Source organism: Thunnus maccoyii, chromosome 16, assembly GCF_910596095.1.
Source record: "Thunnus maccoyii chromosome 16, fThuMac1.1, whole genome shotgun sequence".
NCBI classification, from domain to species: Eukaryota; Metazoa; Chordata; class Actinopteri; order Scombriformes; family Scombridae; genus Thunnus; species Thunnus maccoyii.
This window is the reverse complement of record NC_056548.1, coordinates 21025592-21044002: the sequence shown is the minus strand read 5'-3', so window position 1 is coordinate 21044002 and position 18411 is coordinate 21025592. Positions and strand designations below refer to the sequence as shown.

Genomic DNA, 18411 nt, shown 5'->3' with positions numbered 1-18411 from the left:
GTAGCCTTTCAGTACATCGTTAATACCAGACATTTTATATCAAGCATTTTATTTGTTCTTCATAGACTTCCATAATGCTTTCAGATGATGTGACCGCTACTCTGAGAGGAGGCTAGTAAATCTACAACCTTTAGCATCCATTTTGGCTCCGGGTGTGTATTGAGCGCTGCTGTTTAGGCCTCATGTGTGCATCGGCCCCCATCTCCCAGCTCTATCTTGTGGTTATGATATCATAACGAGAAAAAAAGGGCATTCTCTCCTAAGTGCACCCTGACACATTAAATATTCATCCGACCACAGAAACCCCTCTGAAATGGTGCCGGTGTGTAGAGCCGGCACCCCTCTGGCCCTCGGCCCTGCAGAAGTAGAAGTCAAATGTTTGGCGGTCGGACTAGACACACTGCGGCTACAGCCAGGGTCAACCGGCCAAAGACAGCGTATTAACACGAGGTTTAACTGGAAGATACAGGTGGAGTTTCGCTGGTGCTACATTTCAGAGACTGTAATGATTTAGACAGATATAAAAACTATTCTTCTGCTGTTGAATGAAGCCATTCAGTAAATCAGCGAATTGTTTCCCTCCATTTCTATCTCCACGGCAGTGTTCACATCCTATGTCAATCAGAATATCAAACCTCTTAATTAATCTAACATGTGCTGCACATACAGGACAAAAAACTACAAGTCTCATCACAATCCCTAGCAGTAGTAGCAGCCACAAAAGCCAAAAGTGCTTTCCTTTAGTTGCTACAGCTACAAATCAAATCAAACTGTCTTAAAAAGATGAGGGGAAGGTAGTGTGTGAGTGTGTTTCCACACACATTGGCTTAATTTAAAAGTAAGAAAGAAAGGCAGTGAATTGGGAAAAAAAGTGTTTCAACAAATGAGAGAAAAACAGCGCAGAAAGAGAGAAAGAAAGTTTAAAGCCGCCTCTCAGTTGATTAGTGGTGTTAACAGCAACTGTGTGCCTTGGGTTAATGAGCTCCAGGCCTCATTCTAATGAAGCCTCGATCTGCTCCCCAAAAATCAACCTCTCACAGCCCACTAAACCCCCTACTGGAAGCTCCGTACAGTGTGTCGCCAAATGCAGTGTGTCCTTGCCAGCTGGAACGGGGCCACGGGATCCACAGCTAGGCTCAAGTGTGTGTGTGTGTGTGTGTGTGTGTGTGTATGTGTTTGTGGGCAGCTGAATGATCACTTTCATCCCTAAAGAGCCAGCCAATTCATCTTAGACCACCATTGGCCGCAGAAAAACTGACCAATTATCATTTTTTTTCCTGCCTGTCTGTGTTTTTTTTCCAACCAGTGAGCGGTGGGATGTATCATTTCCCTGACCTCAGCCGTTTGAGGTGGTGTAAATCTCTTAATAACTACACAAGGACACATATAGGGGCTATATTTGGAGGGCCGCTTCCCCTGGCCGCCCCTGCTCTGGAACAGACAGTAGCCACAGTGTCTATGTGGGTGATGGAGCCTGGACCTGGCGCTGTGTGTGTGTGTGTGTGTGAGAGAGAGAGAGAGAGAGTGAGTGAGAATTCTGGCCTTCATTCCTTCCATCACTGTTTAAAGAGAAGGCAGACTGGCCGTATGTGAGCATGAATAAAAAAGATATTACAGAGCGTGCGTACGCCCAGGATATGTTCCTGAGTAACGGCACGGAGCAAACTGGTGGGCCGATGGGTGGAATCACACACACACTGTCTTTTTCTTTGGGAAAACAAACAGCTGGAGAGCAGCAACAGAACTGCTGTCTCTGCTCAGACAGATTAGTCATAACTGAGTCGTTCTCTTTCTCACACACGCTCACACACGTAAAGTGCAACGTAACTGTTGATCAGTGGGTGGATTCGAAAAAAAAAGTTCTGAAGCGTTTTGTGCTGCAGTTTGAATCTAGACAGCAGGGATTTGGACTTACATCACTTGACTTTGATGATTTCACTGCCTGCCCGCGATCAGACATTGTGTCTGTACACGAGCGCCTGTGTCTGCTCACATGTGGGTTGGGGGGCGTCGAAGCTAGATATTTCTATATAGTTCGTAAAGACAGGATGGAGGGGAGGCGGTGGGTACAAACAAATGGACAGAGCGGTAAACGAGAGGAAACTTTACCCATGGGTCAGCCTCTGAGGGAAGATATATTGCCCATGGGTCAGTGGAGAGAAAGGACGGGCAAAATCCATATTGGTCCGTCTGCCTTGCCCTCTTTATATAGTGATAAAATATTCAAATCCAGCCATTACTTCACATTAGGCTACTCTGTAGAGATGCCAGGGAGAAAACCACAGAATGTATACATGCTTGTTCACACACAGTTTTGGTGCATTGATAGTTACATTAAAATCTCTTCCTCCCATTAGAGGAAGAACCCTCATCCGGACTCATGTCTGACATTTAAGGAGTGTTCACATGTAGAGCATGTGCACATATACGTGTGTGTGTGTGTGTGTGTGTGTGGACATTGTATTTGTACATGTAAGCGTACATGTGAGTGTCTACATAAAAGGAATAATCAGAGGTGGTTGTTTTTTTCTTGTTTTCCTTACCATCTGATGTGATAAGGAGCGCTAAGTGTGTTGGTTAGTTTTCCGGGTCCGGATAAAAGAGGTGCAGGAGATATGCATCACTTACTCAGAGCTAATTCTCACCTCCTGCGTTCACACACACTCACACACACACACACACACACAAAAGCTCTCTCTCTGTCTTTCTCTTTCTCTCCGTTTATGTTTAAGACTGATGACTATATGGTCTGGTAGCTTTTGTCTGGGTGTTTCCTTCTGACTAAGTGCTGTGTCAGTCAGACCTGAATGTGTGTGTATGTGTGTGTGTGTGTGTGTGTGTGTGTGTGTGTGTGTGTATGTGTGTGTGTGGGGTGGTTATTGGGAGCAGATCTCACTATATCTTGTTTTTCTTAAGCAAGACTGCAAGATTTAAATCACTTAACTTAAGCAATTCATGAAAATGCCTGATGTTGCAATTCATTCTTCATTATTCCTTACACTTTTGGGAAAACAGCATTCCTCAAGTAATTATTTTCTACCACTTATGCTATCGTTATCTGCGGATGACGCGGCAGCAGGTGCAGTTTGGGTAACACTTAGTGTCTAGCCAATGTATTTCAAGGTCTGCTAACATTCTAATAATATTTTTGTTTTGGAAGCAAGCTAAAAACACGGTGACAGTGTATCTCTCCCCCCCTTATATAACTTCCTCCTGTGTGAATTACAATGGAGGATATTGACAGCCTTCACAGCCCAAGTTGATTTTGCATTAATTACACTTCAGACAGGCAAAGAAATGTTGTTTTGCCAGGACATGTCAAACTGCCCGGCTCCATTAAGAAACTGGGGAGAAGAGAAGGAAAGGTTTTCCAAAAGGACTTGTGTTATTGTTTTTGCTATTTTGGTACAACTCTGGAAATATTAAGTGCCGTTTGGTGCCATTTTCCTTGTTGTGTAGGTGGTAAATTGGCAGTCCTTCGTTCTTCTCTGACCCGTCCTCTTTATATGGTTGTTTCAGGGCACAGAGTGAAGATAGAAGACCCTCAGAAGATGCAGTTCTCGGACAGGCTGTCAGAGATCGAGCGCTACCAGCGGACTATGCGGATAGGCCCAGTGAACAATAATCCCCGCCCCATCCACCAAACCCACCTCAGCACCACACAAGGTGAGGACAACTGATACATACAACCACAACCCACCAACATCCCCATAATCACCACAACACTGTAAAGCTAATATCCGCTCACATTAACCGCCATTACTTAGAAGTAAATAACTCCTCGAACAAGACAAACATATTTTGCTTTATTTGGCCGGAGGGTAAGTAATCTGTAATACAAATCTGTTACACATCAACACAGTACATACTGTTCACCCAACGTTAAACTAAGCCAAGTGCCCTTCATGTACGTTTCCTCCATGAGGGGCTTTTGAGTTCTGTTCCACTAATCTGGGAGCTCTTATATGTGTTGGCTGTCCGAGGGGAAGCTCATGTCAGCTCTGTCCCCGGATGCCCTGTGTCGGTGGGTCCGGGCCCCACAGCGTGCTGGGTTGAGTCTGTGGCCAGGTGGCACGGCGGATGCTGCCAACCGAGCTTGGCCTGGGTGCTGACGCTGGCCTCCGCACACCGCACACTACAGCCTCAGGAATGTAACAGCCGCCCGCTACCTTGGCAATCACGTCACTCTCAGACTGGTCGAATGTGGGGGTTGAGGGGGGCTGAGAGCTCAGACTGAGGTGGTGTGATGGAGGGGAGGGGGTTGTTTCAAGCTTACGTGTGTTTGTGTGTGTGTGTATGCTGTGAGTAGCTGCGTGGGTGATGGTTCGAGTTGGAGTTGAAGATGAGTGTTCATTCTCCGTCATTTGTCAGAACCTCTTTAACAGGATGACATGTCTGGAAGAATGCAGACTAAACACACACACACACACACACACACACACACACATAGTATGCTCTCTTCTCCCGCCCACTCTCTAGTTCTCATGCCAGCTAATGAATCTCATTACCTTTGTATCAGCATGTTGCTGTGTACAGGAGGGCTTGTTTGGGAGCGCTGGGCCGTGTGTGGGTGGAACTCTATCAGTGTGTATCGCAGCCATACACCACTGTTTGGCCTTGCGCTTAGCTTAGCCAGTGCTGAGTCACCTATCTAACAGCTGACTGTGGAGAACACAGGGTCTTTTACCCTGCTCCCCCATGTCCTTACTTACTGTTGATATTGATTTTGTTCCCTTGCACAGTCTGTACTGAGCAGAAAACATGTCAGCCCTTTTAGAAACACCAATGACTGGTTACGCTGAAAATAAACAGAGTGGAGCTTCAACACAATACAGTCACTGTGATGATAATTTTCTGATGGTTTAGCATTTGGCGTGAGCTCTGTAGGGTGACTGCCAATAAAAAGCCCCCTGCAGCTAAGCTTATACAGGGAGCTTTAAGTTTCTGAGGGCTGACTTAAATATGGGGTGGGGGTGGTGGTGGAGGGGGAGTGCTCCGGTCGGCAGGGAGAGGTGTACAGACTTGGTCCAGACAGCAGATGAGGAGCAGCTCTTTGCTCTGCTCTTGTCTGCCTCGCACAGGATTAGGATAGGAATTAGAGCGTCATAGACTTATCAGGCTTCAAAGGGCTGCGATGTTGCAACACACACATGTACAGTACACACACTGTGAGCAGAAACAACACATTAACATCAGTTGGAACTGTCAGAGACAGTAAAAGGGCTCAAGCTTCATGTTACAGCTGCCGGTGACTGGAGGCCGTGTATGTGGATTGTCTGCGAGTGAGACGGAGAAGGGGAAGGGCTGTAAAAAACCACACACCTTAATCTGTGGTATTACCATCATGACGGCATACCGCAGGGCAACAGTGGTAAAATAATTAAATAACAGAGCAGAGGGCCCTTCTCCCCTCCCACCTCCTCGTCTATCTTTTGGAGTGTCTGAGAGTCAGACTGGAGATGTATGTCGCGGCACGGATCACACAGAGCGCTCCTGTATGTGTAGGAATCAGGCAACAGACTACAACGCTGCAGCCTTACAAGCGCAGCTCAAACTCAAAATAGGCTTGTTGTAATAAATCCCATTCAAAGAAACAGAGAGGTGTTTACATATAAACAGCACACACGTCTCTGCTTTTGGCAGCCCTGCCAGACACTGTTGTATTTTGCAGATACTTTTAATCCCGGGGCCTGTTTGTTTGAGAATCGCTGGGTGATAGATCGCCCATCACCACGTTATAATTAAATGGATTCCCGTCTCGCTGTTACAAAAGATGTTTTCCATTATCCCAGGATGGAACCTTACATTTTCCCTTGAAGGCGACTAAATAAGAAAATACAGTGTCATCTCCTCCTAAAGCCCCCTTGCTTCATTTTGTTGTTTGAGGCATGAAATACCGTCTCAGTTTTGTTGTCAACAGGACACGTCTCCAGACATCTCCTCAACGCTACACAGGATTCTTAAATCAGACAGACGCACACATAGACGATTGCACCATAGGCTCACTGAAAATACAAAACACACACACGCACACACACATACACACATACACAGTTCTGTGCTAGTGTTGCAAGTTCTCCGCTAGTGCCCCAGACAGACAGGGTAATTAAGAGCTCATTACAGTGCATGCAGTGACAGGATTCCTGCACGCTGGCAGACGCTGTATACGCTGCTTGTTTTTGTTCTTCTGTGGCCACAGGTAAGCCTGCTAGACATGTAGAATGATTCTCAGCAAGGGCGGAGGGAATGTGTATGTGTGTGTGTGTGTGTGTGTGTGTGTGGTTGATAATGCGTGGTTCGACTAGCGCAGTCAAGCAAATATGACACTCAGACAATCAAGTACTAAATTGTTATTCTGGTTTTCAAAACCTCAAGTGTGGTACATGTGTATACTATATGTCTGTGTGTGGCATTTTTTTTCTTCCTCTCTTTGATACAGAATGTAGTTCATCATTTAACATCTAACTGTGACATTGCATTTTCTAATATATACGCAGTTCTCGCCAGCCTTAAGAAAAAGCAAACAGCTGATAGAAAATTAGATTTTCCTCAAAGTGCAAAGTGGAAAACAGATTCCAGTTTTACCTTGTTCCATTTTAAATGCAGACAAAACTCAACAAGCCCCTGGCACAGCCTCTAACAGGCAGCCGAGACGAAAGCGGCTCTTTTAACTTAAATGTGTTTTAACAGTGAGAGAGGAGGGGGAAAAAAAGAAATACAGCAGCAATTTAATCACCCAAAAAGAAAGTCCTGGCACTTTTGAGGTGGTATCATTTAACATGTTATTTGTTCCAACACCTGTGTGTTCCACTCTGAAGATGAATATCAGATACTAGCATAACGTTCCGCCATCAAGTCAAGTGCTCAGTGCTTTGATGAGGGCCCAAAAGTGTGTGTATGTGTGTGTGCGTGTCTATGTGTGTCTTTGTGAGTGTGAGTGTGCGCCTGTCTGTCTGAATGAGTGACCCATGTGGTGATGTTATTAAAAACGTCAGTAGGATCTTGCAGAATGATATATTACATACGTCATTTTTTAAATGCACTCAACATTAATCTTCCGAATTCAATTTCAAAAGGGAGCAAACCTCTCTATTAGTGTCACTTCCACAAATGTTGGTACCGCTGGCTTCCTCCTGCACAACTGGCACACATCTGGTGCAGCTGTGCTTTGGCCTTCTTCAGTTCAGTATGTTCAGGCTGTGGCCTCTGGACTGGACTTTACTTGAGAAAGTCCTGTTTGATGAAGGACCAGCCCAATGTAGCTGAGCCCCTCCTGCCTCGTCCACAGTGACCACACTGTTTACTCCACATAAACAAGCTGGCCGGCCCCCCAGGTTCGAGGCGGCACTCTGCTACTGCCGTGGCTGAGAGGCTCACACTAATTCACACATCCAGAATGACATGATCAGCCAATTAGAAGCAAGAGCGAGACAGGAAATTAGCACCGTCAGGTAGCCACGGTGTGGACTTTAGAGTATAGCCGTCACACTAGTTGGGTTTCATGCTGATTTCTGCCAAACCCAAGCAGGAAGCTGGCCCTCTGAGGCCAATACAACCAGAACTAGCAGGAATCTGGACCAGTCCTTTAGACACTCTGTTTTACTTCTGCACTCCACTATTTACATAATATGTCAATGGCCGCCACAGAGTTTATTTGTTATGGTGCCTGAAAGCTTCACTTGTGGTTACTCTCTTTTTGTGACCCTGAGATGAATAATTCAAACTGAAAATGTTTCTGTTCTTCAAAAAAAAAAAGGAATCTTTTGAAGCCGCCTCCTTGGTTAAAAAAAAAAAGAAGAAAGAAAAAGAGAAGTGAGAGCGAGTTGTTTTTTACCAGACTCAACTGTTTGTGTAAGTTATAATTTCACATCAGAGTCAGGCTGAGTTTTACATTTCAGCAATTACAGAAACTACATGTGTGCCATGAACAGTCTCTATTGAGTCTGGGGAGAGGGGAAGGGTGAAGGGGGGGGTGGGGGGGCCAACGAGCTCTCAGAGAGAACATAGGATTTTTCAGCCCATGTGTTTGTTTTTGCTCACGTTATAAGTGAGGGCTCAAAAGACATATCAAATGTCCCACATAGCTGAGCCAAGGCCGTGTTCCTCCCCTCTCTAACACGCTCTCTTTCTCTCTCCTTCCCTCGCTGGCGTCTTTCTTTCTCTCTTGCTTGCTCTCTCACATTCTCTCCCCGTTGCGACGCCTAAGGCCTAAGCGAAACAGGAAGCCAGCACAAGGACCGGCATTCACTGTGTCTCAATGACACGCTTCATTACGGCAGGCGCATTACATGTCTCAGAGGCGTTGCTGGATCCGGAGTCACGAGGATGGACGCCATTTTGGCTCAAACATCTTCTCAGCCACCCCTTTCATCTACACATGCACTTCAAAAGCAGCGCATGTGTTTATTTGTGTCCTCCCCAAAACTTCACTGGCACCACCCCAAAGCTACTTATTAGTGACGCAGTCGCTGCTTCTTCCCATTTCAGCCTCTGCCTTCCCCACTCCGCAGCTCCGCCCAGGGGTTGGTCCTCTTATTAACAGGGGTAATCTGTGCCTCTGGTATTGACGTTGTCTGCCGGCCAATCAAAATATTTGAAGGAAATGTTTATTTTCTTGAGCGAATCGCACCAGCTGCTTGCAAGCCTTTCTGAATAAGGCCATTTATGTGTAAGAATTTGCCATTGTGAGGCATAGTGCAGGACCTCTCAGTGACTGAGTGCTGATTTGGGCCTTTGCAAAGGAAGTGGAGGAGCTCCAGGGGAAGCACAGATCTTACACATGCTGAGCCCAGTGCGGCTATAGGTGAACAGCCCAGCGTCAGCCCCCCTCTCTGCTTCTGGCATCCTTCTCCATCCTAATTGCCACTACAGGAGGTTAGGAGTTTACTATATCGCAGTATCTCAACAGCGGAGGGCAGAGTTATAGTGATACCACATGGTTGACTGGTGCTGTCGTTAAAATTAGAGCACCAGGAGAAAAAAAAAAAGGTTAGATAAAGTGCAGGTTTCTGTCTGTGTGGTGAAAATATTTTAAGTTTCAGAATTGTTAAGAGGCATGTACACTAGACATCTGTCCAACTCGAGTGCTTTGACCGCCCATGTCCACAGTGCTCCGTGCAAGTTGTCTTGTAACAACTGCACCGTCTCAGACCTAGAGCAAACAGCCCCTGTTTGTTTCAGCCCTCCTGCGGTGTGTCCGTTGAGTGTGAAGCAGGGTCCCACGCGTTGGGCCAGTAGGTCCTCGACCCTCCTTCGCCTACTGACAGCTTGGCTGGACAGGCTACCGAGTGTCCTGCGCTTCACAGGTCTCTTCACAGGTCTGCCCCTCCAATGTCTCGCCTGAAAGACCCAAAAATATCTCCCATGCACCCATCAAGCATGTTTTTCCAAGCCTGGTCTCACCGTGGTGAGAAAACCACCCCTCCTCTTCCCAGTCTTCACTGCTCAGTCAGCAGAGGCCAACCTGTGACAGGAAGACACATCTCCAAACCGCCAGATGTCAAGACAGTTTTGACAAGTCTGTCATGAAGGGTTTTTTTGGATCATGCTTTAGATTTCTATGGCACAGGCAGTGACTTCCTCACCCTGTGCACATATACAACCCACGAGTTTCTCTGCACTCCACAAAATATTGAGATTTTACATTCCTGCACGAACAAAGTTCCTCCACTGACGTATCTCTAATAAGCAGATCCTAGTGCTCACCTATTGCTCATATTGTGTGTTACAGCAGCCCTGTGGCAGGAGCAAATGGAAACCCCCGCTTTGAAGACATGCAAGGTGGAGGAAGACCTAAGACCATGGCCAGGTAAGACACTGCCATGCCCTCTACTACTTCTAATTGTTTCACTATGCCACAGAGCTCTGTGTAACCCTGCTTTTGGTCAATCCTTTAAGCATCTGTTTTACTTTTCCTCATACAAATAGCTCGTCACAGCAGGATATAAACACAAGCAAGACTTTCCTAAGTTGACCCCAAATTTTTTGTGACTTTTAAGAAAGTGTGTATGTGCGTGGATGTGCGTATGTTGATGAGATAATTGTTGTGTTTTATGGTTGCCTTAATCATAACGCGAGGCCCAATCAACAAACAGCATGTGAGGTGAGGTCAGTAGCAAGAAATGGCCTTAATTACTAGGTGTCAGCAAACACGCTCGAAAAATACACAGGAGATAATTGCGGCACTTTGGACGGCCAAAGACAGTTCACACCTTTCAAACTGGACTTCTTAAAGAACATCTCTGAGTAAACAAAGGATTTTCAAATTAATTTATTTTGATTAATAGTCAGTGTGACAGCCTTTCAAATTGAAACAAACAATACTGAAGTGGAGAAGCTGGAAAGGCGGGCATAAAACAGGGCGTGCCATTCGTTGTGACAATTTTGGAGTCTGTTTCGTTTTGCCCGTAGGGCTCTACTACATCCCAGAACATTCCTAGGACGCCACCACCCTGCCTGCCCTCTTCTTCTTCTTTTCCTCCCACTCCTTCTTTCTTTCATTTGTTTCTTGGCAATATGGATCTTTGCTGCTGTCTAACAGCCCCCTCAGTCTCCTACCCGTCCCCTACACAGAAACCACCACACCACACCAGACGTGCTGAGTCATCCACTCACACAGTGATGAGGACACACATTCAGACACACACACATACACACACAGAAGAAAGAATGAAATGACTTTTAGATTTGGCTCACAGATCTTGCTTTTTTTTCTACAATTAATCAGATATGATTCAATGCCTGAGGCGGAAAAACAGAAATATGAATTGGAATGGAATTACATATTTACAAACAGTATGTTACTGACTGTGCAAAGCCTTTTCTAGCTAGAGATTCACTGCGGAGCAAGACATCAATAGTGGCTTGTAAAATATGATTGACTGTGATGGTTACAAAAACAATTTTTCAAGACCTCAAAGTCTACATTTGAGATTCCAGTCAACAGTACAGAAAATATGACAGAGATGGAAGAAAGCGAGATGCATCACGCTGCTACTTATAGTCACATAACTTAATTGTTACAGTAACACTTTGCAGGCCTCAGGTCAGCATCACATTACTGGACTACAGCTTCCAAGCAACAACCTTTCAAAGAAAAGGATTTACTCAACAAACAAACATATTAATCACGTCACCTTGTTTGTTGATGCATTAGGAAAATCTCAGGTTTTCTTGTAATCACAAACTTCATTTTGCTTTGCTTGTATTGCATATCATAAGTTGGGAACATGCAAAATCCTTTGCGCTCACATGATAAAGTGCTTAACGTGGTTGAGGCTTCGGGGCTGTTGACCATGTTGCCACAGTACAGAGGTGATATCATTTGCATTCGACATGATGCTCTGGTCCCGAAGCCTTAGTGCTTAAATAAACACCTGGAGATCATTTGTGTTCATTTGTGTCTCCTATTCTTTGGCCTGCGCAACAGCAGCTCTGCCCTGGCATTATGTTGCCTTGTCATCATCGCCCTGTTATCAACAGTGACGGCTCATCCTTATGGCATTCACCACAACTGAAACCAGTCAGTAAATCAAAGAGAACCTCATTACCTCTGACGGGAGTTAAATCCTGTATTGATAAAATCTATAATAAAGTGCAGCAGTGTCTCTTTAGGGGAGATATGAGGAAAAAAGTTCGAAAACCATCTCACTGTACAGCACAGTGTGTCTTTACATGTAGCTGGATGAACCTGTGGTTTTCTCGCTCCCCTTTCCATCCCTCCACTTATTTGCCTGAGACACCATTCCCTGGGCGCTGGCCGTCACAGTTTGCATCAAGCCTGAGTAAACATTTCACAGGTGAGCGCCTGGATTTGCATCTCCCCATCGCCAGCCACCACATGCGGACACACGCATACACACACACACACACATAACCTGCGCGCAATTAGACACACAGACATCACCGCCTCAAACTTGCCCTTATGTTGACAACCAAAATCAGTTTCGCCCATAACCAAATGAGGCAAACCTCCTGTCATATCTGGGTTACACGCTTGACTGTGGACTAGTGGACTTCTTGAGTTAAGCAAAAAGGAGGAGGAGGACTCCACCCTTGGTGTTGCAGAATTAAATAAGTGCATGGCGCTATGCTTCAGAGCAAGAGGAGGAAAAAGAGAGCTGGAACACTATGTTCTCTATAAAACCCCTGATTCCCAGCTACTCGCTTCATAGACTGGGAACATCACAGACGGCAGACTGTGCCAGCTAGCCCTCTGGGGTCCATCCCCTCTCCTGTCCCTGCAATTTAGTCAACACGTTTCAGATGAGCCTAATGGAGATCATGTGTGGTTTTGGGCCGCAGAGGTTACAGGCAGCTACTACTAGTCTCAGTTAGGAAGACCCTCTCTGCCAAAGATACACCACTGTTACCACAGCCACAACAGCGAAGCCTGTACTTATACTGGGTGGGGGAGGGTGGGGATGCAGTAAGGTATGCAATATGGTTAAGTGGGAGAAAAAGCAGACTGCAAAACTTTGCTTCTCAATTACAAAAGAGTTTATTTAGCCCTCTCCTCCAGAGGGAGCTACTGTACTGCAGAGAGTTTAAGGTGGTAGCAGGCTCCTCCTGGATCACAGCCAAGAGGTTGATACTGCACAAGCCCATTAAGGTGTTGTGATAAGTGTCCAGTCCAGTTTCCCCTGACAGAACACAGGAGTCGATCCCCACCACAGTTTAGCCAACACGTTTCCACCAACTCCAATTAAATGGAGATCATGTGCGGGTTGGGCCGCAGCAGCCAGAGCCATCATGTCCCCACACCACAGATCCCCTCCCCAGCTTCACCCTGAAGCCTAAATTTAGCACAGACAGAGAGAGATGAAGGGACATAGAGAGAAAGAGAGAGAGAGAGAGAGAGAGAGAGAGAGAGAGAGAGAGAGAGCACAGGCTTTTTGGGAGTCCGGTAGGAATTAGTGGGCCGACTCCACTTCACCCGAATCAACAGCAGCTGAAGGCTTGGATTTTCCTCGCGTGAAATCAGATATGGAGCCCGACTCCGGTGCCTGGTAGACTCTGGAAAAAGAAACAGCCCCCCCACCACCACCAAACTCCCTCATCCCAAAAAGAAGAGGAAATTCAACTGCAGAAATGTGTTGTTGAAAAAAAAAAAAAAAAGAGTATAGCAGGGGCCATGGAAATTGCAAAGGAACAGATTTTTTTGTAGCTGAAAATGGACCCAGTTCTCCAGACATAGGGAAAAGACATTTCAACAAGACTGTGGCACGCAAGTTTGGCATTCTCCCCCCTCAGGGCTGTGGCGTGCAAGCGCTTGCTATTTCACAAATACAAGCTCTCTTTTCTCTGCCATCCAAATCCACATTTTACACTTGCAGTCATGTGGGCACATTGGACCCATGAACGCCACATGCGGACAAACAAATAACCATGGACTGAGGTGTTTGAGTGTTTGTGTGTATATGTGTGTGTGTGTGTCTTTACAAGTAGCAGGTGTGAACGTAGCATATGTTGACATCAGGTATGAGGAACTCACCCTCGTCATTGTGCTGTACAACTAGGTTAATGGCATTTACAGTTCCTGAGTACCTTGGCCACCATGCCGTCTTCCAAAATATCTCAGTGTCATGTAGCACAAAGACTAGACATGCTTAACTTGTCAAGCAAGGCTTAATTTTTCACACTTCTAAATGAGCACTATAATAGAGCGTTGGTTGCTTTTCACCCACATACATAAAAATAACAAACTGAGAAAGCCAAAGCAGAGCTGACTACAACAGAGGTTTTCTAGGCGGAGGTCACCTAAAAAATGATGTGGTGACTTCTAACTTAAGATACTATATAAATACATATATATATAATATAGCAGAAATGTATAGACAAAACAAAATAGTCCCTCTACCAGGGTTCAAATACTACAGCAGGTGGCAGCAGGCAGCATTCAGTAGTCCTACACGACTGCAGGACTGTGAACGGGTTCATAACCGAAGCTCAGGATGTAAGATCAGCCAATAATACTCCTCAGTTAAGTGAGAGGGGCAATATGGTGTTTTACTTAAGGCACTACGTTGGTGACAGTAGCGGTCCCAAATCTCAAAGAAGCAAACTGCCAAGTCAAACCCTCCAGCAATATTTCTATTTCCCTTTTGTCAGCTGAATAAATTAGAAAGTGTTCAGTGAAATTGAAGTCTTAACAGCTGGCTTCACTGTGCTCTGTTACCTGTGAGATTACACTTAGCAGTTGACCCCTGACAGGACCTGGACTGTGATACACATTAGGTTAGAGGATATTCACACAAAAACACATTTTCCTTCCCTTCCTTCCCTTTTTCCTTTCATTTTCCTTCTCTGTCTGTCTCTGATTGTGACCGTCTGACTCTGTCACTGAAGTATGATTTATGATGAGTTGCACAACAGCGCAACAAGCCGTCAGTGCTTATACAAAGCACCCCTCAGAACTGACAATGCCTCTTTTCATAGCTCCGAGAAAGATAGAATACTGTATGTTGCTCTCCTTTTGAAGGAGTGGTAGGAGGGCCGTGGCGAGGGGGCCTTTTCATAACTTCAGTCTTGTGCATGGGGCTGTGGGATGATGTGCTGTCAGTGCTTGATGACTGTTATTAAGCAAAAAAATGTCTCAGTTCATTACTTTTGAGCAAACATTTCCATGGACAGGCATATCGCGAGAAATCTGAGCTCAGAATTGGGGGTTTGGGAAGGTTTGCTGCTCTGGAGATGTGGGTTGTTTTTTAAAATAATAACAAATGAGAATTCCCTGAGCCCCTTGTTTCATAATCACAACAGCAGTTTTCATTCATGGATGAATGTTTGTTGACTCTTGCCAATCTTTTGTTTGTGTCTTTCTGCCGACAGGGACTACAGATCTCTTCCAACAGAGGACCACCTTCCCGTCTCTGTCGCCGCTGACTGACCCTCGCTTCTCGGACCCCCGCATGCACTACCCCGGGGCCTTCCCTTACTCCGCCAACACTTCCAGCACTGGCATCAGCGGCCTCAGCATGTCAGCCTCTTCTAGATACCACACCTACCTGCCGCCACCCTACTCAAACAACCAGACCCAGAACTTCCAGTCCAACTCCTACCTGTATTACGGCACAGGCTCTGGATCCTACCAGTTCTCCATGGTGGCACCGGGGAACACTGGGGGCGAGCGCTCCCCCACCCGCCTGCTGTCCTGCTCGGGGGCCGCGGGCACCGGAGGGACCAACAGCCTGATGAACCCGGGCCTGAACACCCAGAGCGAGGGCGTGGAGGCTGACGGCAGCCACAGCAACTCCCCCACGGCCATGAGTGCCTCGGGCCGTTTGGATGAGTCCGTCTGGAGGCCTTACTGACTGACAGACAGCTAGACAATCAGAGGGTGCGAGAGAAGTGAGGGGGCGGGGGGGGACAGGGAGGGAGTGAAGAGGATGATGAACAAAAAAGCTGAACACTGAAACAAAAGGAAAAAAACAAACAAAAAAAAGAGAAATGCTGCATGTTTGTCTTTTATTTCCCCAGCACTCGCTTAAAAGACTTTCAGCGTTTTACCAACTCTCTGAAGACTTCCATGTATTTTGTACATTTTGAGTGAACTCCTGCACTGTGCTAAGACATGTACTCTTAAAGAACTAGCCTATAAAAGCCATATAAGTTGATGAGATGATGTTGAGCTGAAACTGTAAATAGAAGCGAGGGCAAAACCAGAGAAGCCATAGTAACGTTTCAGGATCATTTGTGTGGTGTAAACAGGTACTCGTCAATGACAAAAGAACAAAAGATCAATCAGTGCAGCTGATGAACTGACAAACCACAGAAGACATTCGACAAACAGACTCTTCAGACTGATCCCACTCACTTGGTAGGCGGAGAAGAGCAGCCAGACTGAATGTTTGCTCCGCGAGTGACTCGGACATCCTTCCAAGGCTTGGCTGCACTGCTGTAGCAATCGGTCTTTTTAAGCTTTAATTTTCTTTTAAGTTTTAATTATTGCAAAAACATTGTGTCAGTTGTGAAAACATCCTCATTTGCATCCAGGGCTGTTTCATGTGCTCACAGTACATATGCAGTACCTTATTGCCTAATTTATTATCCGAATGGACATGTTAGCCCTTGGTGCTACAGTATGCGGTGGATGTTTTTAACACAATTGCTGCATCTTTGAGCGAAAAGCATTTTATCTCCTCTGCTGTGTCATCGGTGTATCAACTTTCAACAGGACAATGGCTGATATTTTGAAGAATGTACTAAAGACTAAAGCAGAGGGGTGTTCAATAGTTTCTTTTTCTCCAGGAATATTCAGATCCTGTTGTGTCTACTCCTTTTTTCCTTAAATTTCTTATTCAAGCCCTTTTCTGAAAACAAATGTCCTACTCTGGTATTTTTAAACTGGATGACATGGTTTACTTTTGATATTTATTTGAGCCAAATTTTGAGGAAATGTACACATATACCCAAAAATCCATAAGCATTTCTCTCTTCCTTTCCTTTTTTATATATATACAGTATATATACCATGTTTTGTCGTTAAGTATAAATTTGGAATTTGTGTAATATATTGCTACTAAATTATAAAAAAACAAAACCTTTAATGTAATTATTTTGTCTTCCAATGTAGCTTTGATGCACTAAAAACTTTTATTACTTATGAACCACGCCCAACAGATTCTGTTAGTGAGATGGTGTATCTAGAGCCGCAACCTTTTAAACAATTTCCAAATTGCCTTCCTGCGTTAAATAAGCCATTCGCTTAATTTTTGCACTATGTTTGAACTTTCATTTCTCCTTTTCAGTTATGTATTTACAAATATCTGAAAGTCTGTAGACCTAAATATTACATATTCCTGCACATGTATTTGCTGAGCACACATCAAGTGTCCTTGTCCTTAAAAAGTCACACACACACACACACACACACACACACACACAAACAAAAACGATTCATCTTGTAATTAATAATATCATGATTAGACACACACACACATTCCTGCACCACAGGTGTGTGTGCACATTCCCCCCATCCCGAGGGCCTTTGCCCTACATTTACACATCCCTCTATCCCTGGAGGAGGAAGAGAGTGAGGATGAAGGGATAGAAGGAGGAGGTGGGGTCAGAGTGGTATCTTCTTACCAACACCAAGGGCAATTACGCAAAAGAAACCAAAAAAAAAAAAAAAAAAAACCTTCCCTTGTTGTGCACAGGTCCCTTTGTTCTGTTTAATCAGTAAGTGCTTTGAAGCCTTTATGGTCCCTGATTCTGTCTTTTCTGGTCTGAGTTACTGATCAGCATGTTGGTATGAGCCACACTAAGGCATTTACGGCATGTGTCAGGTGTCTAATATCTACCAGGAAAGTCTTCCACAACAAGGAAGATGATTAGCATTCATGACTCTGAAAGATGGCTGTTTTAGTTGCTACACAAGTGAGATTTCATTTAAAAGTGAATAGTGATCCAAAAAAAACAAACAAAAAAAAAAACAGCTAGCATTTGCAGCTCAGGTACAAAAATAAGTTATGCAAGGTGTTTTATAGATGTCACATACACAACCTCTGCCTTATTCCTCTTTTTTAATAATGAGTAACAATGTCTCATTCCTGTCTCCCTTCGATTTTTAGAGGAAAGGCTTGTTCCATGCTCTCTCCTCTGGAGCCTTCATACGGTTGAAGACCTTACTTTATTATGGGCAAAAATCATGCAGCTAGAGAAATCACATTTTTACATATACATATGTGGTTCCTTCACAAAAACCAAAGATCTTCACAACTGCCTGTAATACTGTTAGAATGTTAATGATGGGAAATATGTGCTGTAAACATTTGATGTCTTGATTGATCTCTAATATCAATCTTAATGCAAAACTAGGAAGCCAAAATGTACGTAATTTGATTTGTATTTTATTGTTTGTCGGAGTAAAGAGCACAATGATACTTTTCTTTTTAAAAGAATCCCCTTTTCCTTTTCATATAACGAAATGTTAATTCATCTTGCTCTCTTCATTTCTCTTTATGCTCAAAGCATGTACATCTGAAACTGATATGTTAATTTAAAGATCTCATCTCTGTATGTAATATTATCGTTAATGCTTCCATACTGAGTGCTTGTAAAGTTTGCGGATAATGTAGTTTTTAATCATTTTAATTAAAAAACATGTGTTTCACTTTTTGCTTCACAACTGCTGTTTATTTCATAAATCATCTTATTTTTCAAATTCATTTTACTTAAAGGAAATCCAAGAGAGAGGGTGATGACAACATCATTTTTCTTTACCTGCCCTTCTGAGAAAAATCACACCCACATTAGATTTGGGATCAGTATTTATAGCCACATTCTTCAACATTATTCGCTTTCCTACAAAACTTTACAGAGCACTGTAATAGTTCTCTGATTTTGGAGCTCAAAGCTCAAAAGTCTGGATTGTGAGGTCTTTTATAGTTTAACAGAGGGAGGTGTAGAGCG

General features: G+C 44.5%; 1 protein-coding gene across 1 annotated transcript in view; it reads left to right on the top strand.

The window, feature by feature from the left end:
- runx3 (RUNX family transcription factor 3) overlaps window positions 1-18112 on the top strand; it is a 49642-nt gene extending 31530 nt beyond the window's left edge. Inside the window, exons 6-8 of the mRNA XM_042389011.1 lie at window positions 3520-3666; window positions 9731-9808; window positions 14830-18112. Coding sequence (XP_042244945.1) covers window positions 3520-3666; window positions 9731-9808; window positions 14830-15311 — 707 coding nt within the window. The 3' untranslated portion in view covers window positions 15312-18112. The remainder of the gene's footprint in view (window positions 1-3519; window positions 3667-9730; window positions 9809-14829) is intronic.
- Window positions 18113-18411: the final 299 nt, after the last annotated feature.